The 25,291-nt window shown below is 40.0% G+C and overlaps 1 protein-coding gene across 6 annotated transcripts; it reads left to right on the plus strand.

Moving 5' to 3' along the window:
• Nucleotides 1-1,781: 1,781 nt before the first annotated feature.
• On the plus strand, nucleotides 1,782-25,023 carry HERPUD2 (HERPUD family member 2). 6 transcript variants are annotated; one of them, XM_032105144.1, is made up of 9 exons: nucleotides 1,782-2,235; nucleotides 10,099-10,176; nucleotides 13,588-13,701; nucleotides 15,700-15,857; nucleotides 20,763-20,849; nucleotides 21,517-21,639; nucleotides 21,941-22,264; nucleotides 23,461-23,575; nucleotides 23,898-25,023. In XM_032105144.1, the coding sequence occupies exons 1-9, from the start codon at nucleotides 2,089-2,091 to the stop codon at nucleotides 24,057-24,059; spliced, it is 1,308 nt and encodes a 435-aa protein (XP_031961035.1). In that variant the 5' UTR covers nucleotides 1,782-2,088; the 3' UTR covers nucleotides 24,060-25,023. The 6 variants fall into 6 exon arrangements, with proteins under 6 accessions (XP_031961035.1, XP_031961038.1, XP_031961036.1 ...); XM_032105147.1 differs by lacking the exon at nucleotides 13,588-13,701; XM_032105145.1 differs by lacking the exon at nucleotides 10,099-10,176.
• Nucleotides 25,024-25,291: the final 268 nt, after the last annotated feature.

Raw genomic sequence — 25,291 nt, forward strand, 5'->3', positions numbered from 1 at the left:
CCTTCAGAAGCTGGAGTTCCTTATGGTCCTCTCTTTATTAGCAAACTTCTCCATGCCTCACTCCAGCTTAATTAAAGGTCTGATTCTTTGGCATTAAAGGGACACTATCTACTGGAAAAATCAAACCTGTCTGAAACTCCTGTGCCTTCTGTAGTTACATACAGTGTTTGATGACAGAAGGGAATAGAAGGAAACACTGTTTGTTTGTTTGTTAAAGAGACAATTTGGGTGTTTATAAGCAATTTTTTTTATTTTTATCAAGTTAATGAGGCCAATTTTTATTGTAGAGATTTAGCAGAAGTATTATGAACTAGACTTCTCCCTTATTCACTGTCATTTTATCCAACCACCTTGATGGTTATCCTTTAAAGTATTTTCTTCCCCAGCAACTGAAAAATCACGTTGATGATTAAAAGTCTGCAGTGCTAACCTGGAAATTCAGAAACTTATTTTATCGTTTTAGACAGAATTATTCAGCAACATAAGGGGTCCCTATTGAGACAAGTGTTATTTAATATCTCCATTAATGATATAAACAAAGGGATTGCGTGCACTCTCAGCAAATGTGCAGATGACACCAAGCTGAGTGATGCCAGGATACCATCCAGAGGGACCTGGACAAGCTCAAGAAGTGGGCCCATGGGAATCTAATGAGATTTAATAAGACCAAGCGCAAGGTGCTACACCTGGGTTGAGACAACGCTCGGTATCAACACAAGGCGGGGGACGAACAGATAAAGAACAGCCCGGGGGAAAAGGACTTGGAGGTGCTGATGGATGAGAAGCTGGACATGACCTGGCAATGTGCACTCACAGCCCAGAAAGCCAAACGTGTCCTGGGCTGCATCCAAAGCAGCGTGGCCAGCAGGGCAAGGGAAGGGATTCTGCCCCCATGCTCTGCTCTGGTGAGACTCCACCTGCAGTGCTGCATCCAGCTCTGGGATCCCAGCACAGGAAGGACAGAGACCTGTTGGAGTGAGTCCAGAGGAGGCCACCAAGACAATTAGAGGGATGGAATATCTCTCCTAGAAAGAAAGGCTGAGAATGGGGTTTGTTTAGCTTGGAAAAGAGAAGGCTTCAGGGTGACCTAATTGCAGCCTTCTAGTATCTGAAGGGAACTTATGAGAAAGACGGAGAGGGACTATTTACAAGGAGGAATGGATTCAAACTGAAAGAGAAGAGGTGAAGAAAGTCTTTACTGTGAAGGTGGTGAGGCACTGGCACAGGCTGCCCAGGAAAGCTGTGGATGCCACATCCTGGCCAGGGCTCAAGGCCAGGCTGGATGGGGCTCTGAGCAACCTGGTCCTGCTGCAAGATGTCCCTATCCATGTCAGGGGGCTGGAAGCAGACGATCTTTAAGTTCTCTTCCAACCCAAACCATTCTGTGATTATGTGATTCTTTGTGATTCAATGGCCTACATTCTCGTTATAAAATAGCACTTCCTGACCTCACAAGGATATTTGGGATAACTACAGTGCGGCATTCCCACGCAACGGTGACGGACGCAAGACACACGGGCAGCAAAGCTTTAATTCCCATGCTAAGAAGCATTTAAGCTTTTCAGTCGCTGAGACCTTCTTGTGAATGAACACCCCGACCCGAGCAGCCGCTGAACACCCACACCTCGTACCGCGGCCGCCGCCCACGGCCACAATGGCAGCGGCGCCACGCAGCCCCCGCCCGCCATGGCGTCACGCGCGGCCTGCCCGGCCCGCGGGCGCCCCCCGGTGCCGCTCGGCGGGAGCGGCGGGGGGCGGGGGCAGCGGCGGCGCCGCTTCCGGCCTCCATTTTACGCGGCGGCGGCGGCCGGAGGCCGAGGTGGTGCCGCGGGTGGAGGGGTTTGGTTTGGGCGGGTGCGTTCCGGGTGCCGCGCTGTTCCTTCTCCCATCGCGGGCGTGGGGGACGAGGGTGCGATTCCCCGTGGCCGCGGTTCCCGGAGCGTTAGCACGGGGATGGGCTCCCCCAGCTCCCCCAGGAAGTTCGTCCCCGGCCGCTGAACCCGCTCGGAGCCCCCCCAAAGGTTCGAGCGGCGTCGTGTGCCCGGGGAGAAGGAGAGCGGGGCAGGGCCGGCCGGCCCCGCGGGCAGTATGGACCAGAGCGTGGTGGAGCACCCGGTGACCCTCATCATCAAGGCCCCCAACCAGAAATACACCGACCAGACCATCAGCTGCTTTCTGGAGTGGACTGTGGGCAAGCTGAAGTCCCACCTCTCCAAGGTGTACCCCAGTAAGCCGGTGAGTTGTTGGCCAGCTCTTTTCTCTCGCCTTGTCGGTAAGGCTGGCCCTGCGGCGACTTGGGGACAGGCGGTCAAGACTTCCCGTAAACGCTGCAAAATAAACAAGAGTCCTGCTGCCGAAGAGTGATCTGCATGAAGGCGATGGCCGTCCCTCTGCTTTCAGGGAAGTTGGCAATGTAACAAATAGGAAGCTGCTCTTATACATGGTGTGAGACGATCGCAGTGTAGCATCCTGAAAGGCGATATCGCTAAAGATGCTTACTAATGCTTCACTTTGCTTTTTTTGGGAACTGAGATTTAGGTATCTCAGTTAACTGAATTTGAGACTAATTTTTGTAAATCTAACATCTCTGGCTAAGAGTTCCGTCTGTTCTAAAGTATAAGCAATATACTTTCAGGTTAACACGATCTAGGGAGTTCACTGAGGTGTGGAGCAGATAGATGTTTATTCATAATATTATTTGAAACATGTAGTTGAACAACCTACAAAATTATTTCTTCTTTGAGAAGCCATTTTTCTTGAGATTGTGCTGAAAATTCTGCTGTCAGGTGTTAAACAAACTTGTATTTTGAAACTTAATACCTATAGCCTTTTTTGTTCCTGAGGGAAATACTGTTTATTTCTGAATTCCTCTAAGTTCTAAATTTGGCAATTAAAAAGAGGCTATGGAAAAAGCATAGGCAATAATTGATAATACTGTATATGTCTAGAATGGCAGTCATACAGAATGGTATATTTAAAAATTTGTTCCAGAGAACTGTGTGAGAACTGCAGCAGCATGTGGGGCCTACAACGAGGCTTTAAAAAACATCAGAAGAAGGTGGCATTTATATTGTAAATTATTTTTCACCTAGTTCAATAGAAGAATTACTGTTGTTGATTTTTTTTTGACAGAGGAAAGTAAAATAGTAGCTTTGTCTCAGGAAGGGTTTCTGCCTTTTGGAGAAAGAAGAAGAAAAGCAGCCAACAACTTGGGCTGTGTCACTGGTACATTGACATCTGTTAAACAGTTTTGAGAGTTTGTGGATGTAGTTATTACTGTGAGTAATTCTCTTCTGAAAGAGCCTATCTGCTGTGAAAAACAAAAATATGACTCCAGCTGATTGCTGCTTCGTCCTCCTCACTAGAATCTCCTCCAGTGACGAGTTTGTGTTTAAACACTAGTTTTCTGACTCATCCTGTGAATGATCCTGCTAAATTGAGCTCCTGCAAGGAAAGAACCTTAATGAACAAGACGTTTTCATGTTGCACTGTAGGCTTTAAACAGTGGTATAGTGTTAATTTCAGTTTCCTGGAACATCTTTCTTCTGATGAAAATAGATTCAACATGCCTCTCAGTATTAAATGACTAGTTCACGATACCCAAATTTATGCTGGGTTAAAGAATGGGGAGTTTCTTCAATGAAAATTATCTCAGTAATTCCAATTTAATTTAGATCTACTGCACTTGCAGTTAAACTAATAACTGAACACAGTATTTTTATTTCATAGGACCTTTCAAATTAAATTAATAACATGGGAGAGTAGAAAGGTATTAATTAGGATGGCTCCTATGTATAGTAAATTCAAAAAGTGTATTTTTGGCTTGATATATTTTTGATGTTGAGTGCTACTGCTTTTTTCAAATGTGTGTAAGTCTTTTTGCTTTTAGTAGCTCCCGTCCCTCTCCCTTTTTTTTTGTCCTTTTAAATCAGATCAGTTAAAATCTTGTTGATAAGATTTCTCTGTTCCTTCAATATGATAGGTCCTGGAAATAACTTCTATTACAACACTATTTTAAGGTGGTGGGAATACACCAGAACACAGAGACTTTTTACAGGCCTTGCAGTGTTCTCTAAGGGTATAAAACAGAAATCAGTTGCTGTCACTGCTGAACATAATATTTCAAGTTTTCTGTGTGACTTGAACCTCATTCTTGTATGTGCCTCTGTAAATTAGCTGGTAAACTGATGGTAACTGTAAGTGTCCTAATTAAATTTACAATTTATTAGGAGTATGTCTTCAGAAAGTGAGGTGGTTAGAACAGCCAAATGAGAAGTTAGGTCTTGAGGCAGTGTTGTTTGTAATTTTTCCAGATTAATTTGTGTAAATGACTTGGCCTGAGTACATTCAGATTTCAAATACAGGCAGATTTAAATTGGTTTAGTTGTTATTAAAGTTGATGTGCTTTCCAAAGTAAGTACTTGAATAAGCTAAATAGGTTCAAAAAGATGTTCAGTTAGTGTGTGAGTATTTACGAAGGTTCACATTCGTCAATACTTTTGTTCCCTGACTTGACCAGTTTTCATAGATAGAGTACTGCAGTTACAGTGTCCCTAAATGTGAAATACTTACGTAAAATAACTCAAGGTTGTTGTAAAATCAGCCTGTGTCTCAGTCTGGCAGATCCTACCTTCAGTGCATTAACTGCTGCATTGATTACACCTATAAACAGTAATTTAAAACTGCTATTTCTCATTGCCTGTAGTATTGTCATCTAGCATTTGCCTACCACATGTCATTGTCTGGATTTTTATTTCCTATAGAGGAATGGGAGAGAAGCTTAGTGAACTAAAATAATACCTGTCTGGTAGCTGCAACAGTATAGCTCAGAGATTGCCTGTGTTCCTAAAGGACACTGCTACACTATATTAAGTTTGGTGTTTGGTAATGTGCTGGGCATAGCTAATTTGGACTAAGCATTGCACAAGAAGTCTTGCCTGGAAAAATGGAGATTAAAAACCAAACCAGTAGCTCTGGAGTTCTTAGTTTTGCATACCTACCTTTTGATTTTGATCTGCGAACTGTCTCCCATCTCACTCTAAACTTTAGGTTCTAGAATAATTTCTTCTGATGCCACATGCTTGCTTCTGAAAATGGGGCTGCTCTAATTATGTGGTTTGAGGTGTTTTTCCATCACAGTTTAATGTTTCAGCTAGCAGTGAGCATGCTGTTCCTTGAAGCAGGAGGTGTGGCAGTGAAATTTCCTCTGGCAGAGGATGAGTTGAATGCCTTTTCTATTTACTTTGGCATATATGTGAGCTACTCTGTTTCCACATTTATTCCCTCTTCTTTCATTTGCATTAAAAAAAAAAAAAAAAACCAACAAGCCCATTTCAGAATTTCAGGCTTTCACTCTGAAAATTGCAAGTGGTAATCCTTTAGTTCTCAGGTAGGTGTTCAGTTTATGAAGGGAGGAGTATGGGGTTTAAGGCCTCATCTTCCCCATTAAAGTCTCTGGCTTAATATGATTAACAGTACTCAACATATGTTTAAGCTTTTCTTTTGTGGTTTTGTAGGGAGCTGAAATGCATTACTGAAGGCTATGTAGTCAGCTTTGAGGGGTAATTTTGATCTTGCAGTTTCACCTCTGTAAAGTATTCATATTTGGAAGTTACTCGTATCATGTTTGAGAAGATACTTGATTAGAGGGGGTGGAAGAGGGACTGGTTCATGAGGTACTGAAGAGAATAATTGAAAGTGACCGTGTAGAAGGCTCCATTACGAGTGAGACAGTCAAAACAACATTCTAGTGCTATGCTGGATGATGATTTAAAGATTTGGAGTTTGAGGGGTTTTTTGCTGTTGTGCTTTGCTTAAGTGCTTATCTGTTCTTATTAATCTCCAGTTAATCAGTCTCAGGGTCCAGAAACAAGGATTCTTAAGATTTTTCTTCTGACTGCACTGGTCAATCTAAAGCAACAAGTTTCCAATTTACAGGAAATTAAAGTTTTCTTTAATCTTGATGCTGAAATTCTGATTTTTCTAAGGAGGCCTTTCCCAAGTACAAAATGCAGGCTTGCATTCTGCTAGCAGCCTGTTCTTGCTTGAAGGGAGCAACAAAATGGTATAGCTCAAAAGAAGTTACTGACGTGAGTCAGGCATTTCTTGTTGTTTTAAATGTAAATAGAAATAGTACATCCTTGTTGCTGAATGTATTTTATCAATTTCAGCTGCAAATAACTACTTCCCTGTGTTGTGAGACTTACAAAAATAGTGTCCTATGCCACTAAGTAAATATACAGAAAAATGCAGAAGAATAGAGAAAATTACTCTTAAGTGGAAGTGATAAACAGTTCTGCACAGTATGTGGCAGGGTGTTTTTTTAAAAAGTGTATTTAATCATGAATGGCTAGTATGGCTTTGGGAAAAAAGGTACAGCTTGAGATTTACTGAGTGTTGCAGTGGGGATCCTGCAACACGCATATACCAAACCAGGAGTCCCGTGGAAAGGAAGTATATACGGCCAGACAGATTCTTGCTAGATGTTTCAGAGATGTTTATTTCTCCAGCCACATGGCTGGGGCTCTGCCGAGGAACTGTTCCAGTCACGGGACCAAGGGTCCTTCTGCCCGCGCAGGGAACACAAACCAACCCATGGGAACGAGGCTGAGCAGGGGCAGGGAAACCCCGTGTCTGTGCCCTCAGGGCCCCTCTCCCAGGGCTACACGGCAGGGGAGGGACCCCAACACCTCACCCGTTTTATTTTAATAAAAGGAGAATGAAAACAACTGGATAAACATAACAAGAACAGTTTCAAAACAAAACAAGCCACCCTCCTGAGTCTTTAAATGTCCAAACAGAGTCTGTGGAACATCATAGGGCTGACAGAAGGGAGACAGGACTCTCTGAGCATGCTTTGTGGGGAAACTGAGGCAGGAGAGGGTTTAACTTCTTCCCTCCCCCTTTTCATCCCCCACTCGGCATTGGAAAGGGATTTTTGGGGAAACAATTGGCAAAAGCACGGTTTTGTGAGGGAAACCATGGGTGAAAAAACGGATTGGGAATACACTGGGGGTAATAGGACATAGGGTAAAAGGGAAAGGTGGGATTAGGAAAGGGAAACTGTAGGGGGGGCTTACAATGGAGATACTGTCTAACATGACTACGATTTTTTGCATATATACTGCCTTTCACAGGAACACCATCAGGCCCAGTGACCTGCGATGCTTGTAACCCTTTTCTACCTCGTATAATTTTGAATTCCACTACCTCTCCATCTCCCAAGCTTGGGATGCATTTTTCAGGGTTATTCTTTTTAATAGCAGTTCTATGCACGAATATGTCTTGCTGGTTGTCACATCTTGTTATAAAACCATAATTTTGGTTAACATTATACCATTTTACTATCCCTAAGGTCTTAGTTACTATGATCTTTTCCTTTTTCTGAGTGGCTGCTGTTTTCTGTCTCGCTGCGTCTTTGCTCTCTCTTTCGGTCGCTCCCGTGTTGGAATTGTCGGGGCTGCTGGTGCCTGCGCGCTCTCCCCGGGGTCGCGTTCGGGGCTGCGCGGGCCGGGCCGGGCCGCGCCGCTCAGTTCTCCGTGCGTCGCCTCCTCTGGTCGCAGCTTCGCTGCCGCTGCCGGGCGCTACACCCACATCTCGGCCGGGCCCCCGAGTGACGACCCCCCCGCGCCCTGTTCCAGCGCACGTCTCGGCTGGGCGCGCCTCCACTCCACCGCCACCGCCGCCCGCGCGCCGCCCCTCTTGGTCGGGCATTCCCGGGGCTCGCTCCACCACATGCTGCGCGGGGCCGGGCGGGCACCGCCGGGTCCTGCCGCTCCCGCCACGCCTCGCTCCGCCACCGACACTGCGGCTCGCGTGGCTCCGCCTGCGCGCGGGAACTGCCTCGCTGCTGCTCGGAGAGCGCTCGGTGCACGTGGCCTGGGCCGCACGGTCCCTGCGCCAGGCTTCCCTTCGCCAGGACACAGCTGACATTGCTCAACAGTCTCGGTAACTAAATAATATTCACGAAAATATTCTTCCACCGGCATATATTTTGACTCCAATATTAACTGTGTCCAAACGGTTTTCCAAAAGCCCTTGGTAAGAATTAAATCCCAAGAAACATAGAAAAAGTTCTTAAATAACCATGCCAGGAAGTGTTTCAGTTCTTTTTGAGCTTGAATCAAGCTAAAATTCACAAATCGTTGTTCAAGAATCATTTTAAGTTTAAGATAAATGTCCATATGCGGCTCTGAGAGCCAAGAGTCTTCCCACGGTTCCTCCATAGTTTAGATATGGAATAGCAAAGCAAAACCAAGAAGAGGAATCCAAAGTTTCCAGGGTTTACTCACACAAATCAGTCACTTAGGGATCGGGGATCGTTCTGCTCACAATTCCCCACCATTATGTTGCAGTGGGGATACTGCAACACGCATATATCAAACCAGGAGTCCCGTGGAAAGGAAATATATATGGACAGACAGATTCTTGATAGCTGTTTCAGAGATGTTTATTTCTCCAGCCGCATGGCCGGAGCTCTGCCCAGGAACTGTTCCAGTCACGGGACCAAGGGTCCTTCTGCCCGCGCAGGGAACACAAACCAACCCATGGGAACGAGGCTGAGCAGGGGCAGGGAAACCCCGTGTCTGTGCCCTCAGGGCCCCTCTCCCAGGGCTACACGGCAGGGGAGGGACCCCAACAACTGAGTACTTATTAGAATTATTTGCTTTGAGTATCTCTGTTTTGTTCTGGTGATATGACCATTTTTTTTTCCAGGTTAAAAAAACCCCAATAGTTTTGTAACATTTCTATATTCTGGTAAGTTATTTGGGGTAACATTTCTATATTCTGCTAAGTTATTTGGGATTTGTAGAAGGCTATTGCAAGAAACAAAAATGTCAAAACTTCTGTGAAAGCTTTTTCTGATCACAGAGATCTGGGTCTCAGTTATTTGTCTTAGTGTGAACAAGACTGCAGAGTGGGCAGCAGAAGGCTGGGGTAGAAAGAGGAGAGGCGTAAGACTTGCTGTTTGCATGATGGGGAAATTCTTCAAATAGTTCATGCATGTTTGTTCCACTGATATTAGGCTAGATTTCTTCACTTAGCATTTGCTTATGTTAGCACTCACTTTTAAGTGATAAATGTTATTGAATTAATTTAGGGTGCAAGCAGTAGTTAAACTGAACTGGTGTGACCATTGGATTCTCTTTAAAATTCTTTCAAAATTGTGAATATTTGGGAGGTTTTTTTTTTAAGGGAGCTATATATTCACATAGTTACAGCATGTTAATGAATATTTACCACTTTTTTTTTGACAGCATAAACTGAATTGAGTGGGGTTGATGTTTTTCTTTTGTTTGATTGAGTAAGCTCCTCGTTTTAGCATGCTGGACATCTTACTGTAGATAGGTACCTCAAATAGTTTCCTTTAAAATAATTTTGTTGTTATTTCTATTGTGTAGAATAGTCCAAAGTTACTATCATGTGAATAGTATATAATTTGTTAAAAAATAAAAAATCTTTGTTTGCAATACTAGATTATTTGAAACTGTGAAACTGTCAGAATAGGGAAAAAAGCTTACCCAGGTTGGAAGCCTACCTTAAAGAAAAAGCTTTTGCTGCTTCTTGCTTTTTAATGCTTTCCTCCTTGTTTTATCCAATGATGTTTTTGGTTTTGGTTTTTTTTCTGCAGGGGGTCTGAGGATGGGGGCAAGGACTAATAACAGAAAGTTCCTACTGAAAAAGAGTAAAATTTGTTCTATTCTGAATATTTTAATTGGCATTCCATCATTCTGCTAACTTTCTTTGCCCCAGCCACTTCTCCATCTATATTTTTAGAAAGTGCCTGGGACCAGGAGCAGGGTAAAGAACAAATCACTAAAAGACAGGAATTTCTGAATGTAGTGGGAAGTTTTCTTAACAAGCATTTACTCTTAGGTGTTGTTAAATGTTATGGCACTCTTGCTGAGTGCTTAATAGTAGAAGTCTTTTTCGGAAGTAATTTGTGAGTTGGACTTGTGAAGCCTCTGAAATGTTTTTAAGTCTGTCTGTTGGTGGTTGGACTTATAAGGAATTTTCTCATCTGCAGATGTTATCTCCAGCTGTATACCTGTACAGCAGAAAAAAAGCTAAATTCCTTTCTTTGTCCCCATCTCCTAGTCTACAAAGGATCAGAGACTGGTGTATTCTGGCAGACTGCTTCCTGATCATCTGCAGCTGAAAGATGTTCTCAGAAAAGTAAGCTTTATATCAACACCGTACAATATTTGATCAAACCCCTTTTTTGGGAAATAGGAGTTTAGATTTGTGTTGTTTAAGTTCAAATTCTCGTTGTATTGAGAGATGTAACCATATAATGTTGATATGTTCTGAAAAATGTATTTTCAAGTATGCCTTGTGTCTAGGATTATGATACTTGTGGATTGAGGCATGTTTCCAGTTGGTGGGAGAGTAAGTAGGCTGTGTTCAGTCCCAGGCAAGTGATCTGTTGTGTATCATAGAATCATGGAATGATTTCAGTTGGAAGGGACCTGGTAGATCATCTAGTTCCAACCCTCCTGCTGCGGGCATCTTCCACTAGACTGGATTGCTTAGAGCTCCATCCAACCTGGCCTTGATTTCTTTGAATAGTTACCACTGCCACATAAATGGAATAATACAACATATTTGTGTTGATTTGGGACATCATTTAAGTTCTCATTGAGGCTTAAATCCAGAACTTAAATTAAAAATGGCACTTGTGCAAGCAGACAAAGAGTAGTATATTTAATATCCAAAACCAGAATTCTAAATTCCTGAATAATTTCCTGGGAAGGCTGTTTGTTGTCTTGTTTTTGATTTGTCAGCACTTAACCATTCCTGATGATGTTTGAAACTTCGTTGGTTCTTGCTCTTTTAATTTCTTACATTTTTTTCTTCTGTTGGTTCCTGTTGGAACAAATAACTCAGTTAATCTAATTTCGGATTCTTCAGTCAGCATTTAAATCCCAATCCTGAATATGCATGGTATCTCACGTAGGAAATACTGGAATATGTGCGCTTGGTTTTCAAACTGGTTCAAATAGTTTGGATTGATGATACCAAGTAATAAGGACTTCATTAAGTTAGTAAAGTTCTTAATAACGTGTAGAACAAGGTATTTAGGGTAGATTATAAAGAACTTCTGTTTCCATTTCGATGGTGACAGAAAACACGATGCATTATGTTGAGCAGTCTAAATTCTTTGTAAACAGCTCAGCATGAATCAATAGCTGTTATTGGGGAAATACCTTAAGTCCTTGCACAGTTTTTAACCCTATGAAATAGATGAACTCTGTAATACAGTTCCTGGCTGTTGGTAATGATACTTTTTTGTAATGTATTGAGGTAAAAATCAATGTACATGCTGTAAGAGTGGGTGAGTCACATTTTAAAACTTTCTGTGGAGGAAAGTCTCCAAATGTGGATGGGGCTTTAGTGAAAGTGAGCAACTGAACTTCAGTATTAAGGATGGAGAAACAGATGCAGAGGAGTCTTGAGTATTGCTTCAGCAGACTAACACTGCTGTTCCTTTATAATCTTTATTCTGAAATAGATTTTATTAAATGGGATTGAACTTCTTACCAAAGAAAATGATTGCAGTTTACTGTGTATAGGTTTACTAGAAAACTGAAGCTGGACTACTGCAAACCAGTGTATGCCTTGTACCACTTAAAAGTTCAAGGAAATGCTTATATAACTTACTCAAAGCTTAGTTTTTGCTTGCTAAGGACAAAACGAAATCTGAATTCCTTAAATTCACTTGGCCTACTTGAAGCACACTGGTTTTAGAAAACAACGTTTCAAAATTTGCTTATGTGCTAGAGGAGAAGCTTTCTAACTAATGTTTTCCTTCACCATATAGGGGCTGTGCTTTAAAGCATTTTAGTAGTTATAGGCCTTGGCTGTAGTTAAAGAAATTAAGTGAATTTGAAAACATGCCAGTCTTAAAGCACAAAGTTAGAAATTTGTGTTGGAAGAAGTGGAGTTTTTTGTCCTAAAGCTTTTGAGAGCTTTTAGAAAAAAAGTATGATTAAACTTCAATTCAGTCTCATTCTCTGCCAAAATCTTCCTACTGGATTATCTATAAATTCCTAATATTATCTGAGGACTTACTAAATCTCTCAGTCTAGTTTTGTGATACTTGCTCCTTGGTACTGACCAGTGTCATTTCACTGATACAGGATGCCTCGAGGCTGGAAGTTGTGGCACTCTTCTAGCACAGTGATATCCAACACATTACTTATGAATAGAAGTATGTTACAATAAACTGTCACATTTAATAAAGCTGTATGCTGTAGGCTTAACAACTGATATGTCTAGCTTCCCTTGCCTTTCCCAGGGGCATAAATTCTTACCTAGGAAGAAGGTGATTAGTTAGGTTAAAGGCTTTTGACATGGTCAAAGTGCTAATCACCTGTGTTCAGTGCTTTCTGATCCTTGCTATCACTGAGTGGTCAGAAATTACACTTAATGTAGCAGTGAGGCTGTGCTTGGGGTTAGGGACCAGTACATGGGGAGAAGTTTAAATGACTGTGGGTGTGTGTTGGCTATGCTAGCAGTAATGCACAGTGGCGTATAAAAGCATTTATATAGTTTTCTCTATTCCTAAACATCAAAACCTTAAAAATGGTTAAATGGCTGTTACAGCACGTTTATATATAGTTTAAAAAGCCCCCTCCAAATGCAGCATTTCTGAATGTCATCTCATTAAAAATGGCAGCTTGCCTGCACTATCCTGATTTCAGAAGAGGATAGATGCGTGTTTCTGTTCCTCCTCTTGTTTAAAATTTAGTTAGTGATGAAGGCGCGGTGTGCAATTTAAATATGCAGCCATAACTGTTGTGTTGCTATGGCCATGTAAGGGAGTGGTTTAATTTGGTACAGTGAAATAGCTTCAGATTGAAGTTATGGCCTCCAGATGGGGGGGGGTGAGTGTGTTCCTGCAGAATTGGCATGGCCTTGCTACATGGCTTCAACTGGTGGCAGGCATTTGCTTCCTCACTTTCAAATATTTAGGAATACTCTAGCCCCACCTAGCACTTTGAATAGCATTCCCTGAGCGTGGAATATCTGCAGGGGCCCTTCAGTTGGGTGTCTGCAGGTTAGGCTTGAGCCAAGTGTAGACCCGGAGCAAGGTGAATGCAATGGCTGGCACATTGTTCTTATCTTTGTCTGCTTGTGGAATTCCAGCGCCTACGTTTTTCATGTACCCTGATATCTCTATTGAATAACACTCTTCATAGATCTCAGTGCAAATGTAAGCATTCCTAACTTTAGGGAAACTGAGCTCTGTAAAAGATTTGAGATTTTTCCAAAGTAAAAGTTAAAGCTTGTTATATACTTCTTCATGTTTCTCCTGGGGTTCTTCCACTAGTTCTGCTATACTGCTGTTTTAGGGAAAACTGGGTTAAAGTCAATGTTCCATGTGTTACTGTGGACAGCTTCTAAGAAGACATTAATTAGTTGTGAAATGGTAGGATTCTCTTGTGCTAGGCTCAAGTGTTGCTTTTTGGTCTCTCTGTTTTGTATAATGTTTCTTTAGCATTTGCAACTTTGAATTTTTAAAGACTATTTTTACTTGTTTCTCCAATATTGTTGCTTTAGCTCTTCAATTTCTTTAATTTTTAGCAAGATGAATATCATATGGTTCATCTGGTTTGTACATCTCGGACACCCCCAAGTTCTCCAAAACCCAGCACCAGTAGAGAAGGTCATGGAGCTTCAACCTCCAGCAGTAGCTCAGTGAGTTTTTTCATACACAGGACATAAATTCCTTCTATGCTAAGGAAACTTGCCATTAATTTCTCTTTTAACTTTTTATATTTGTCTGTAAAATAGTGTGTTTAAAGTAGAGCATGCCATATGAATTTGTACAATTAGACTTGATTATTTAAGGGTGTCCTTTTATTTAAACAAAGATTACCTTTTTTCAAATTGTAATACAGTTGTGTTTATTAGATGATAAAGCACTACTTTTTCTAAGCTATTCTTTCTTTTTAACACTGTATTGAAAAGTACACTCTCCTTTCTCTTCATATCCCTGTATCTTTGGCAGAAATTGAACAGTGCATTCAGAACTTGAAAAAAACTAAGTTGAGAATTGTTCTGTGAAAATTTAAGAGAGACCAGTCAAAATATTGCTGTTGTCATGAGATACAGGTGGAACTTGGCCAGGGTTTTTTCTGTTTGACAGGAATTGGCCGGTATTTATGTATGAACTTCAAGGTAGTCATAGCGTCTGTAAGACAGTGAAAAGTAGGAAATGTTCTTAACACTTTTATTAGTTAAATTGTTAACAGAACATGTTTGTTTATGGTGTTTTGAGCCTTCCCCTCTTCACACCCTCCAATATGATGATGGTCTTTGGTGGTATTGCATTTTAAAAGCAGTTATGTTTCTGTTGAGGACTTGGTAGTCATTACTGTAATTCTTGGCTTTTTCCAGAGTTGGCAGTATCACTAAGCAACCCTTGAAGGTTAGTCAGAAAGGGATATATATACAATACCACTGTAGGTACTTTTCATCTGAGGTGTGTGGATTGTCGGTCTATGGGCAATGCTCTTTTGAGCTGTCTTCATTCTGCTGTTGATAGGTGTCAGGCTTCTGTGTGACAGTCAGAAACATGAGCAGTTTAAGCAATGGTAGAGGGGTCTGGCTGCAGCATCTTTTCAAAGTCTGTGTTTATATCTCTGCAAGCAGGACACAGGTGGCCTCCTTGCCAAGTGTTTTATTGGTGTGTATATCAGTTGTAATGTTGTATTTGAGTGACTGTATTAATGACTGCTTAAAGCGCACAGTATGCAAAGTGCTAAGTTCATAATACTTTGGAAGAAACAACCTTAACTCAAAGTTTGAATGGCCTTTGTCCTTCTATTTATTTTTTATTTTTATTCCCCTCCCACCCTCCCTGTCTAGTGGTAAATTTTTCTTGTTTTCTTTGTAGGGCAAATGTGATATGGATGTCTTAAGTAATTCCGCCTCCTCACTTCCTGAGTTGTCAAAGTTAATGAGGATTTTCTACTGAGTTAACATTACAGTAATTCTTAGCAACAGGATTTGGGGATTTATTAAGACTGAAGTAATGCATCTCAATGGCCCCATTGTAATCTTGTTATGGTGACAGTTTAGAAGCCAGGTATTGAAGGTCTGACACTAGTTTCAGGTGTGTTCCTGGGAGCCTAAGTACTTTCTATCTGTTTCCCCATTCCTGTTGGTAGCCCCCTTCCAGTGGTGAGCACAGGAATTTGGATTGGGCAGCTGGCACAGTGAAGAAGTGAAGAGTAGAAGGGGTAACTAAAGATAAGGATAGAGGAATGGTATTTTAAGCCACTGCAGGCACTGTTGTCACTGTTGAAGGTAGTCATATCCTGAGGTTGTAGTTCTGTTAACGATAGCCAGTAGAATTTTCATTCCTGTTAAATATTCTTTCAATTAAGTTTTAGTTTGCTTCAGCTTTTTGAAACTATGATTCTCAGTGACTTGTGGTTTTCTCTGGAAACTATCAAGTGTTGAGTCTTCCTGAAAATTCTTTTTTCCCCCCATGCACCTGAGTGCAATTTTGAATTTCTGTTTTTACTAAGGCTTGCCAGAACCAATAAAACCACAGAAGACTTACCCAGTGTTTACATTCTTAATAAAACTTATGACAAAACATGAAAGCAAGTAGTTTTTTTAAGACACAGTAGTAAATCTTAAAGCTGTGGCAAAAGATCCACAACCTCAATTTTATTTATTTTTAAGAATTCAGACCGTTCTGGATCAACTGCTGCCTCACCCACAAACCAAGAAGCTTCTTCTACGTCTTTGAACACTAGTGCAGATGGAATGAGGCATCGTAATCTTCCACAAGCACACAGCAACTCCACACCAAGCCACCAGTTCCCTTATTTAATGCAAGGGTAAGTGAGACTGAGGGAATCCTCGCTCTTTGATGCTCTTTAAAGTGCTTTAAATGTTCAGTTGCAATTACGTTTCTCTCAGTCTGCAAAATGATTTGTCTAGTTCACCTTGAAGCATAAGTCACATTAGAAAAGTTTTCACATGAAAACTAGTGGTTTTAGCCAGGAGTCAGTCAAAGAGGAAGTGCTCTTGGTGCTCCCCTTCAGGCTGTTTTTGTTTATTTTTCTTTATGCTCTGCCCTCAGCCTTCTTGAACAAGTACAGTTTTAATATGTCTAGTGGATGTATTTAGTAATGTAACTGATAGAATTATTGTTTCTGGTTGTCTTTTCTGTCCTTTGTTTTAATAGTCAACACTAAATTCTTATCAGAATATGATGGTTTTTAGTTTTTGATACATAAGAGATGTAATTCCTCATTTCTCCATATGGGATTCAACTGTAGAAATGGTATGCAGGTGTTTTGAGTACATGTAGTGCTTGTGTATCTACAACAGAATGTTTAGGGATTCTCATACATACCAATGAAAGGTAACCAGTTTACATTTCTAGATCAGATGTGTTATTACATAGCTATTAAAATTCTGTCATTTTTTTTGTGCTTAAAGAGCGGTTTTAGGAAGTTTAACCCATGTGACCTTTGAAGTTGCTTAAACATGTTGTTTTTATTGTTAGTAGTAGTAGTAGCTTCTTCCAAGGGGACAACAGGAGGATGGTGTTCTGAGATGATAGCTGTCATTTCCTCAGGGAGCACTTTCGGGTTTTCTTTCTGACAAGGTGTTCTCCCAGTACTGTACAGATTCTAGAAACCTAATTTGGAGAATGTTGACACAGAAAACCCTAAGGTATGAATGTGCTAACAGTAACATTGCTTCTGTTGCTGCAGAGAAAACAGATGGCAAGAGCTGTTGAAAGTTTATTAAGTTTCAGTTTAATTTACATGCTCTCATTAGAGTTAACTTAGACTTTACTACTCTTGCTAGTTTTCATCTTGAATTTGTTGAAATTTTTTTTTATTGTCTGAAATGTACTGTCTGCTGGGAAGAGATTGCCTTTGGAGTGGGTGGAGCACTTATTGTGACCAAAGGCATCTTCACAGAAGTGGTCATACTTGCCTTTCTGACAGAGCTAGGTGAGACCAGGTTGACTGTCAAGACTGCTATTGGTGTAATGTAGATTAATTCCAGAAGCAATTTACTATGTGTTGTGTAAATGAATAATCTGTAAAAAGTTTTAATGTTTTTCTAATTAGCTTTTCACATAGACATATTCTGAGTGAGTTTTTGTCAAGTGTGGTGAACTGAATAGGCTGTGGACTTCAAAAAGGCAACAGAACCACTATTAAGTCTTTGGGCTGAATTAATTTGTGTCAGTTTGGGAGACATTGCTGCTCGGAAAGAAAGAATAACTTAAAAGTAAGTTAAAAATACTAAGTCTGTGACATGCTATGTCTAGCATGTAATGTGGATTGAGAGGAGTGGATCTGTAGACTGAAAGAAGTGCTGAGAGCCTGACATCCCTGTACATATTTCAGGAGTTTCAGTCTTACTTGGACAATCTTTATCTTGGTTGCCTGGAATAGGGTCCTGCTTGTGGCTAAGGTGCATTAGCAGTGCACCCAAATCACATATTTTGATTTTGTGTAATCCAAAAGGAATCCAGATGGTGATCCAAGAGCATTCTGTGGTGCAAACAGAACTGTAGTTAGAGGAAGTGACTGGAGGTTTCCAAGAATGCATTCCTAATCTGAACAGAAATGCCAAATAAACAAACCCTAAATAATCCTAGGCCTTTTATTTTGGAAAGTATTTTAATGGAATACTGTCAGAACTTAAAGTAGATCTTTGTGGACTGCTAAGTACTGGCTCTGCTCAACTCCAAATAATCTGTGCCCAGTGCCTGCTGGAGCCTGCTTGCTTCTTCAAAAACACTTTTTAAAGCTTCAGCAATCTTTTCAGATGCATCTGCTTTTGCTTTTGGGCACTGCTGCTTGTATTCCAGCAGTAAGAAATGCCCTCTGTTCTTTTAGTTGTCTCTTAAACATCATTTGGGGCAATGGGATCTAGCTTTAATGTAATTTATATGCAGATCAAGTCTTGTTAGGAATATGAAGATTCATAGCTGAAACTGGTATTACTTTGTTGATTTTTCTTATATTTCCATGACCAAACACTTTTTATTTTAGCTGCATGATTAACTGTAAGCACTACTGATGGGGAAAGATCTCCAGGTATTTGAAAATTTGTGTGAGGGTCAGTTTCCTTGGGCATTTTGCAATATTTGATTGATTTGTACAAATAAGCAATGTGAATGTTGGATGATTAAATTACAGTTTTGATGTTTTTTCAGCTCCTGGCTTAAAGCTGCAATGTGAGAGTTGAACGTACTTTGGGAAAACGGCATTTAGTTCAGATTGTTGAAGTATTATGGGGAAAAAAATTAACTTTGTTGCATTTGGGCTTTTGCAAATGCTGTTTTCAAAAAATCTAAACTTGAGGTGGGACTGGGCAAGTAGCTTATGTATCTGCCAAGTTAGTCTTCAGCTGTAGGGAGCAAGCACAGCATTGTCTGCTCCCATGGACTTTGTTGAGGATCAGGGCCTCTGCTGTGCTGTGCAGGTACAAACAGAACAGACGGGCTCAGCCCTGACAGGGTTTGCATTTCAGATTGGAGAGCACTTGGAAGCAGTAAACAGACAAGAAACATCAAGGCAGTGAAATAATTTGTCAAGTGTGGGTGGCCCATCTAATGAAATGATTTCATATTGTGCACACAGTAATGTTTGAAAGCAAATAACAAAATGACATACTGACAGCATGCAATATATCCTAGCACATAAATACCTTGCTGCATCAGTCACCTTTGCTCACTGTATTGTCTTCAAAGTAGCAAATAGCATAGCAGAGGATACTGCAATATCACCTGAAGTTGATGTGCGTGGCTCATACGAGATGAGCCATAAATGAGATGTTTGTGGGTCAAGGTTAAACAAATGCAGTTATTGTTAATCAGGCAGCTGACAGAGAATGAGCTTTTAAGTCCGAATAAAAAGTCTTGCTTTTTCACTGGTGATGAGCAGTATCTTCGTGATAACCTTACCCTCAAATTCAGTGCTGGTTAGTTCATTTGGATGTCTTCTGTAGTCCAAAAGAAGTAATTTTGAGCTTTTTTTGCCATCCTGAGGAGCACTATGTGTCTTTTCAGAATATTCTGAAGCTACCTCTACCATGTGAGCTGTTTCCTGGCTTATCCAGCTGTTCTTCTATTGTCTGCTCTGCTTTGTTCTCCGGTCTTGGAATGCCTGTACAGATCCTGTTTGCTTCTTTGTTCTCATGCTGTTGCTGCCATTCTTTTGAAATAGTCTACTTCCTACCTCTTTCTCCTCTTTTTGGAAAAAGATGAGGAGAAAGTATGTGCTACTTTCCTTTTTCCTTGAACAACAAGCTGCCTTGCTTTGCTGAGAAGATCCTCTTCCTTTGGGGGGGGTTCTTCTCACTGAAATACATTGATACACTGTTAAGAGTTGTTTCTGAATTTCATAAGTTAACTTAATATCCTGGCAACTGTAATAGCTGTATAATTGACAACATCTGCCTCATTTGGATTTTTGATGAGCAAACAAAACACTGCTGTACTAGTTGGCATTCTAAGCCAGAAGCCAGTTGTAAGCCAGTCTACTTTTGCTTGATTAACGGAGTCAGGTCTTGAAAAACTAAGTCTTGCTTCTCAAAAAGTCATGTCTTCTAGAAAAGCTATTTGGAAAAAAAAAATTAAAAACCCACCACAATATTTGAATGTGAAAGAAAAGAATATGCCATAACTGAACTTCTGTGGTTTGTCTTGTTTGACTGGCTACTTAATCTACTGTTAAGCTTTAAGGCATCAAGAAAGCAGCTTTTGAAAGAGTTTGAAAGAAAGAAGAGGCTCAAATCTGGTAATATTTCTAAAAGATGTATCTGTGAGGGCAAGCTGTTAGCCTCTTAGGCTAAAATTTTTTTGAGCTCAACATAGCAGTTACAAAGAAGAACCCTGAAATCTGTATCTGATGAGAAAAGGAAGTGGTGAATTCCTTCAGAACTTGCTCAGGCAAGTTGGGTAGGACTGCTTTTTGGTGACTGAGGTAGAAGTGGGTGATCCTGCCTGTTCAGAACCCCATCTGACACTCTGCCTTCTTGAAATTGAGACTCTGCTCCGTGGTTTGTCTCAGCACAGTACTTAATGGCACTCACGTAGAATATTTGAATCACCTTTACATTTTGAGGTCAAATGTTTTATGAATTTTGGAGGAGTTTTATCTCTCAAAGTGTTAGCCAGTTCAAGGGATAGAAAAGCACATTTTTATAGCTTGCAACTATAAATCATGATTAATGTTTTTCAACAGTAGCTTCATGGCATTGCTGTTTCAACATGTTAATTATGCATAAATAAATACATCAGCAGGGCTGCTAGTTAACCCTTTCAATTTTTAAAACAAACCTTGAATAATGCCTGTGACTATCTCAGTTTGTGTTTGGTATCAGGAAAGTACTTTTGCTTTCTTTATTCTCCCCCCACCGCCCCCCAAACTGTTGTCAAAACAGGTTATAGCTAAATGCAAACATAACAGTTTTAGCAGAGGTCATGGAGTTGCATGGCAGGCTATTGTCCAGAATTAGAGTGAAATATTTATTCATGTGTAACATGGAAAAAGGTTTTAATGTCTTCCTTCCATCTTTCTTTCTGGGCATGTCGTGTATATCTGAATGCCTGGTAGACTAATGAAATCTCTTGGTGATATCTTTGCAGGGAGTGCCTTACTTAGGGAACAGGTGTAGTCTGCAGTACAATTACAGCAGTCTCAGCTTTTGCTACCTGCAGTCTGAATAAACTTTTCTTCATGCTTTATACTCTCATGCTGTCCTGAAAGATGTCCTGGTTTACTACAGTTCACTACATCAAAATCTTTTGGGAAAGAGTTGGAAATCTTGCCAAAACATGCTATATGCTCTAGGAGGTAAGAGAGGATAAGAAGTCTAATAGCAGACAAAACCAAACATAAAACTTACATACAGGAGTTTTATCTCTTGCATGTGAATTGGAGCTAAAAGCCCATAGGGAGTAGAATCGCATATGCTCAAAATATTGAAGGGGGGGGAAGATAATCCTTTACAGTGTTCTTAGTTGCAATCTTCAGAAGCTGTATCTGAAAGATTAGTTTGTTGTCTTATGTTATTTCTTCACGTCTCTGATCACAGTGGTATTTCAGGTATTGCTTCTAAAAGGAAGCTATAGAAGATAGTAAGTTTTCCCTTTAGAGCTCCTGTAGACCTTTAAGGGTGTTCTCTGAACTTAAAAGGAATTTTATGGAAGAATTTCTGCAGTTAGCACAGTCTTGAAAAGCTTTCAGCATTGTTTTGTTCCAGAGATGCAGCTAGTAACATACATACTAAGTACAAAACCAAATATTCTTTCTATAGAAATAACTTTGCTTATTAATTTATTTATGAAAATGTAGTGCTTTTTTTGAATGTGTTGGACGATCTCACTATATGTTATTTCAGTGCATTGTTTTAGGGGAACAAACGAGAAGAGAAATACTCCTTTAATGTTTTTTTAATATTAGTGCACCTTTTAAATGTCACAATTCAGAGCTGAATATTTTTCTTTAAATCGTTTCCTAGCAATATAGGCAACCAGTTTCCAGGCCAAGGTGTTCCTGTTGGATTTTCTATGTATCCTGCATTCAGTCCCTTACAGATGATATGGTGGCAACAGATGTATGTACGTCAGTACTACATGCAGTAGTAAGTCTACATTATCTTCATACTGAGCTACACTAGTGAAAAGAATATATTAAATGTTTTTTTCAGGATCAAAATATCTGTGTTTATTCTGTCTGGCTCTGTTTTATACTTAGTTGTGTCCAGCAAATTATGAAATCCAGTCTTGGATTAGAATTAAATTAATGTCTTAGTAAGTAAAAATCTAAGGGAAAATGCAGTTTGTTTTGACATATATTAAATCTGAAACTGTAGCAAAGAAGACAGGCTTAGTAATTATGGTGCATGTCTTTTTGACAAACCGAGTTTATGTTTAAATTTTTAGCCAAGCTGCTGTTTCAGCCCAAGTGACTTCCAGCACTGAGCCAGCGAGATCTGCAGTTGCCCAGGCTGTAAATTCAGAACATGCTCGTGCAAATGAGCCTGCAGCAGTGCCAAATGTAGCCGTCCAGGAGAACAGGCCTGTAAATCAAAATGTTCAGATGAATGCACAGGGTGGCCCAGTAGTGAATGAAGAGGACTTCAACCGGGACTGGCTGGACTGGATGTACACGTTCTCTAGAGCAGCAATTCTTCTGAGCATTGTATACTTCTATTCTTCTTTCAGTCGGTTTGTCATGGTAATGGGAGCCATGCTGCTGGTTTATTTGTGAGTACAACAGTTGTGTATAGCTGCAGATCTGAGATGTGGAGTGTGGTGCTAATGTTTATTCCATTTAAAATTAAAAACTATCCATGTGCAAAAATTTACACACTGCCCCTTTGCAGTAGGGTGTGTCTGTTAAAAAAATTAATATAAACAAGTAGAGAAACAGATGTGAAGAAAGGTAATTATCAAAATGTTTTTACAGTAAGTTGGATACCACTTATACCTGAAACACAATGTTCTTACATATTGGTGATATTAATAGATCAGTATTGTTGAAATGTAGCATTTTGGGATGAAAATTTAGAAGGCGGGAGTGAGGGCAGGGAGATTCATATAGGTCAAGCATATACTTGCATAAACATAAACTTACTGCTTGGATATGAAATTGCAGAGCTAAGCTCATGTATATTTCCAAAATAACTTATGGGCTGTGTGCAGTAAATTTTGTTAGGCAGAGTTAAGGTAGTGGTACTATAATGGTGGGCACGAGGTCTGGTAGAATTACAGAGATGTAAAAATTTTTTAACTGCACGTCGTAAAGACCTAAGCACGTTCTGTATTTAGTTGAGAAATACCAGTACTGTTGTCATCACTTCCTTTCAGATATGAAGATACCTTAGTGATGTAAATAGAAGTGGAAAACAGCAGTAATGCTTGATGTTTTGGACTCATCTCATTCACTGAGAGTTTCCTTACAATGTAGTCTCAGTCCTAACTAGGACTGTTCTTTCATACCGGTAGGGTAGTTGAAATCAGAATATAGACCCTTGGAAATGTAGGAGAGGCTTATTTAATTTACAGTGGTGATGTGGTTCAAGCATTAGCTGAAATTTAAATTCCTTTTTTCCATGGAAAATCGAATTTAAACTAAGAAAATTAAGGCTGCCTTTGAAAATGTATTTAACTTCAGTATTAAAAATGGGGAGGAAACCCATAAAAAGTATTCTACTTATTTAATCACCTAATCATGGTACATTATTAGTCTTCTGGAACTGAGGGCTGTGAGCAGCAAGACCTTAATGCAGACATTGGAGAGTAGCCATTCAATCTAGAAGGATGAATTACAGAAAAATAGATGTAACTTCCTTCCTTTGAAAGTACTTACAGAATTTGCTGCAGTAGCTAGCTGTAGAAGAAAAAATCTTTTTTGTTCCTTTCAAAAGAGAGGTTTTCAACTGTTCCGCTTTCTTACATAGACACCAAGCTGGATGGTTTCCCTTTAGGCAAGAGGGAGGCCAACAACAGGCAGCCAATAATGCAGAAGTGAACCGTGATGGGCAACATGCAAATAATCCTGATCTTGAAGAGATGGTGAGTAAGGGCAGACATGTCTTTTGAGACTCCGATGTATCATATTGTAAAGTATGCTGTAGTGCCTGGACAGAAAGTCAACTTTTGTGAAATGGAGTTGGTTTAACCAGAAAGCTTTCAGCATTGTCCTGCTGCTTAAATTCTGTATTTCTCCAGTCTGACAATTATTGATTCTCTACTTCAATCACAGACTTTCTTCATGCTAGTTACTTCAGGAGGTTGTTCTGAGAGAAGTCACTTAATGTAGGAAGATGCTGCTGGTTACCTTATGTCAGAATTCTGAAAAGAAGCAGTTGAATTGCTTCAATTTCTGTTTTTAAAGGAGCGACTTATGGATGATGGGATTGATGAAGACAACGGAGAAGATGCAGGTGAAGATGGCAATACAGAGCAGCAGCCTGGATTCATGGCTTCTGCTTGGTCCTTTATCACAACTTTCTTCACATCACTGATTCCTGAAGGGCCTCCACAGGTTGGCAACTAAAGTGGAAAAGGAACTGTGTCAGGCAGCCTCAGTAGCCATACATAGAAGTGGAGCAGAGTGTGTTCTAAATACAGTGCAATTTCTGAAAATTTATAATGTTATCTTTTTGATCATGGTGTACAAAAATGTGTATTTTTTTCTTTTGGCTTTCTCATGCATTGAATATTTTAAGCACAAGTGGACTACTACATGCTTTCTTTAAGATTCTTCTTTTTCTGAAGAATAAAATGTAAAGATATTGGTCTTCCATGTTTTGTTTTAATTTCAAATGTGTGTTACACTGAGGCAAAGAGCTTGAACATAATCTGCACCATTACCTCTTTAAAGAGCTGTTAAAAATACGAATGTTGACAGATCTTTCCAAATGCCCTCCATTTATTTGAATAATGTATCTTGTGTTAGTTTGAGGCAGGGTATGAATTCTCACATGGGATTTGGAACTTATTCCTGAGAGAATGCAGTAAACACAGGGATTACTTGTTAATGGCATGTTGTCTTCATGTCAGGAAATAGTAAGCTTCTTGGTAAAAAAAAACTGAGAGCTTTTTCTTGAGACTGTACTGACATTTATTAAAGTTGGAGATATTTGACAGCTCTTCAAAGATAAATGGCAGTGATGGGATAAACCTTAAATGTTTGATACATACAGTACTTTTTAAGGAAAATATAGCTGCGCTGGGGCAAAACATGTACATTAGGTTTTTTAATAAAAACTGTTATGGTAACTCTTTTGGATGTTTATATGCATATTTGAATGCAAATGGCTAAACTGTGCCTCATTAAGGATGAGGATATGATTAATTTGAGAGTGTAATAAAGTTATCATGGTGGCATTACTGACATTGACTAAAGTGATGTGTTTGTAGCAGTGTCTGTACAGTTGCGAGTGTGATCTCACAACAGACTTATCTGTATTCTTTAACTTAATTAACCTAATTAAAAGTGAGAAAAAGAAAGTGCTATATCATGGAGTAGCGCAGTGCTGTGTCAGGTTTTTGGTTGCTTTCTTTGGATTTTAATCCTAGTCAAGAAGTTACATTTGGTTTTGTTCTTAATGCTGAGGTCATTGCGTGCTCTTTAACTTAAAAATGTGTGCAGAAATTCTCTTGCTCTGCTACCAAAGGAAAGCCTATTTGACTTTAATTTCCAAGTACAGGGCAAAGCTCTTGAATAGTCTGAGTTATAGGTAGGGATTTATTTTTTGCTTGGTTATGTTAAACTGCTGTGCAGCA

This window comes from Corvus moneduloides, chromosome 1, assembly GCF_009650955.1.
Source record: "Corvus moneduloides isolate bCorMon1 chromosome 1, bCorMon1.pri, whole genome shotgun sequence".
NCBI classification, from domain to species: Eukaryota; Metazoa; Chordata; class Aves; order Passeriformes; family Corvidae; genus Corvus; species Corvus moneduloides.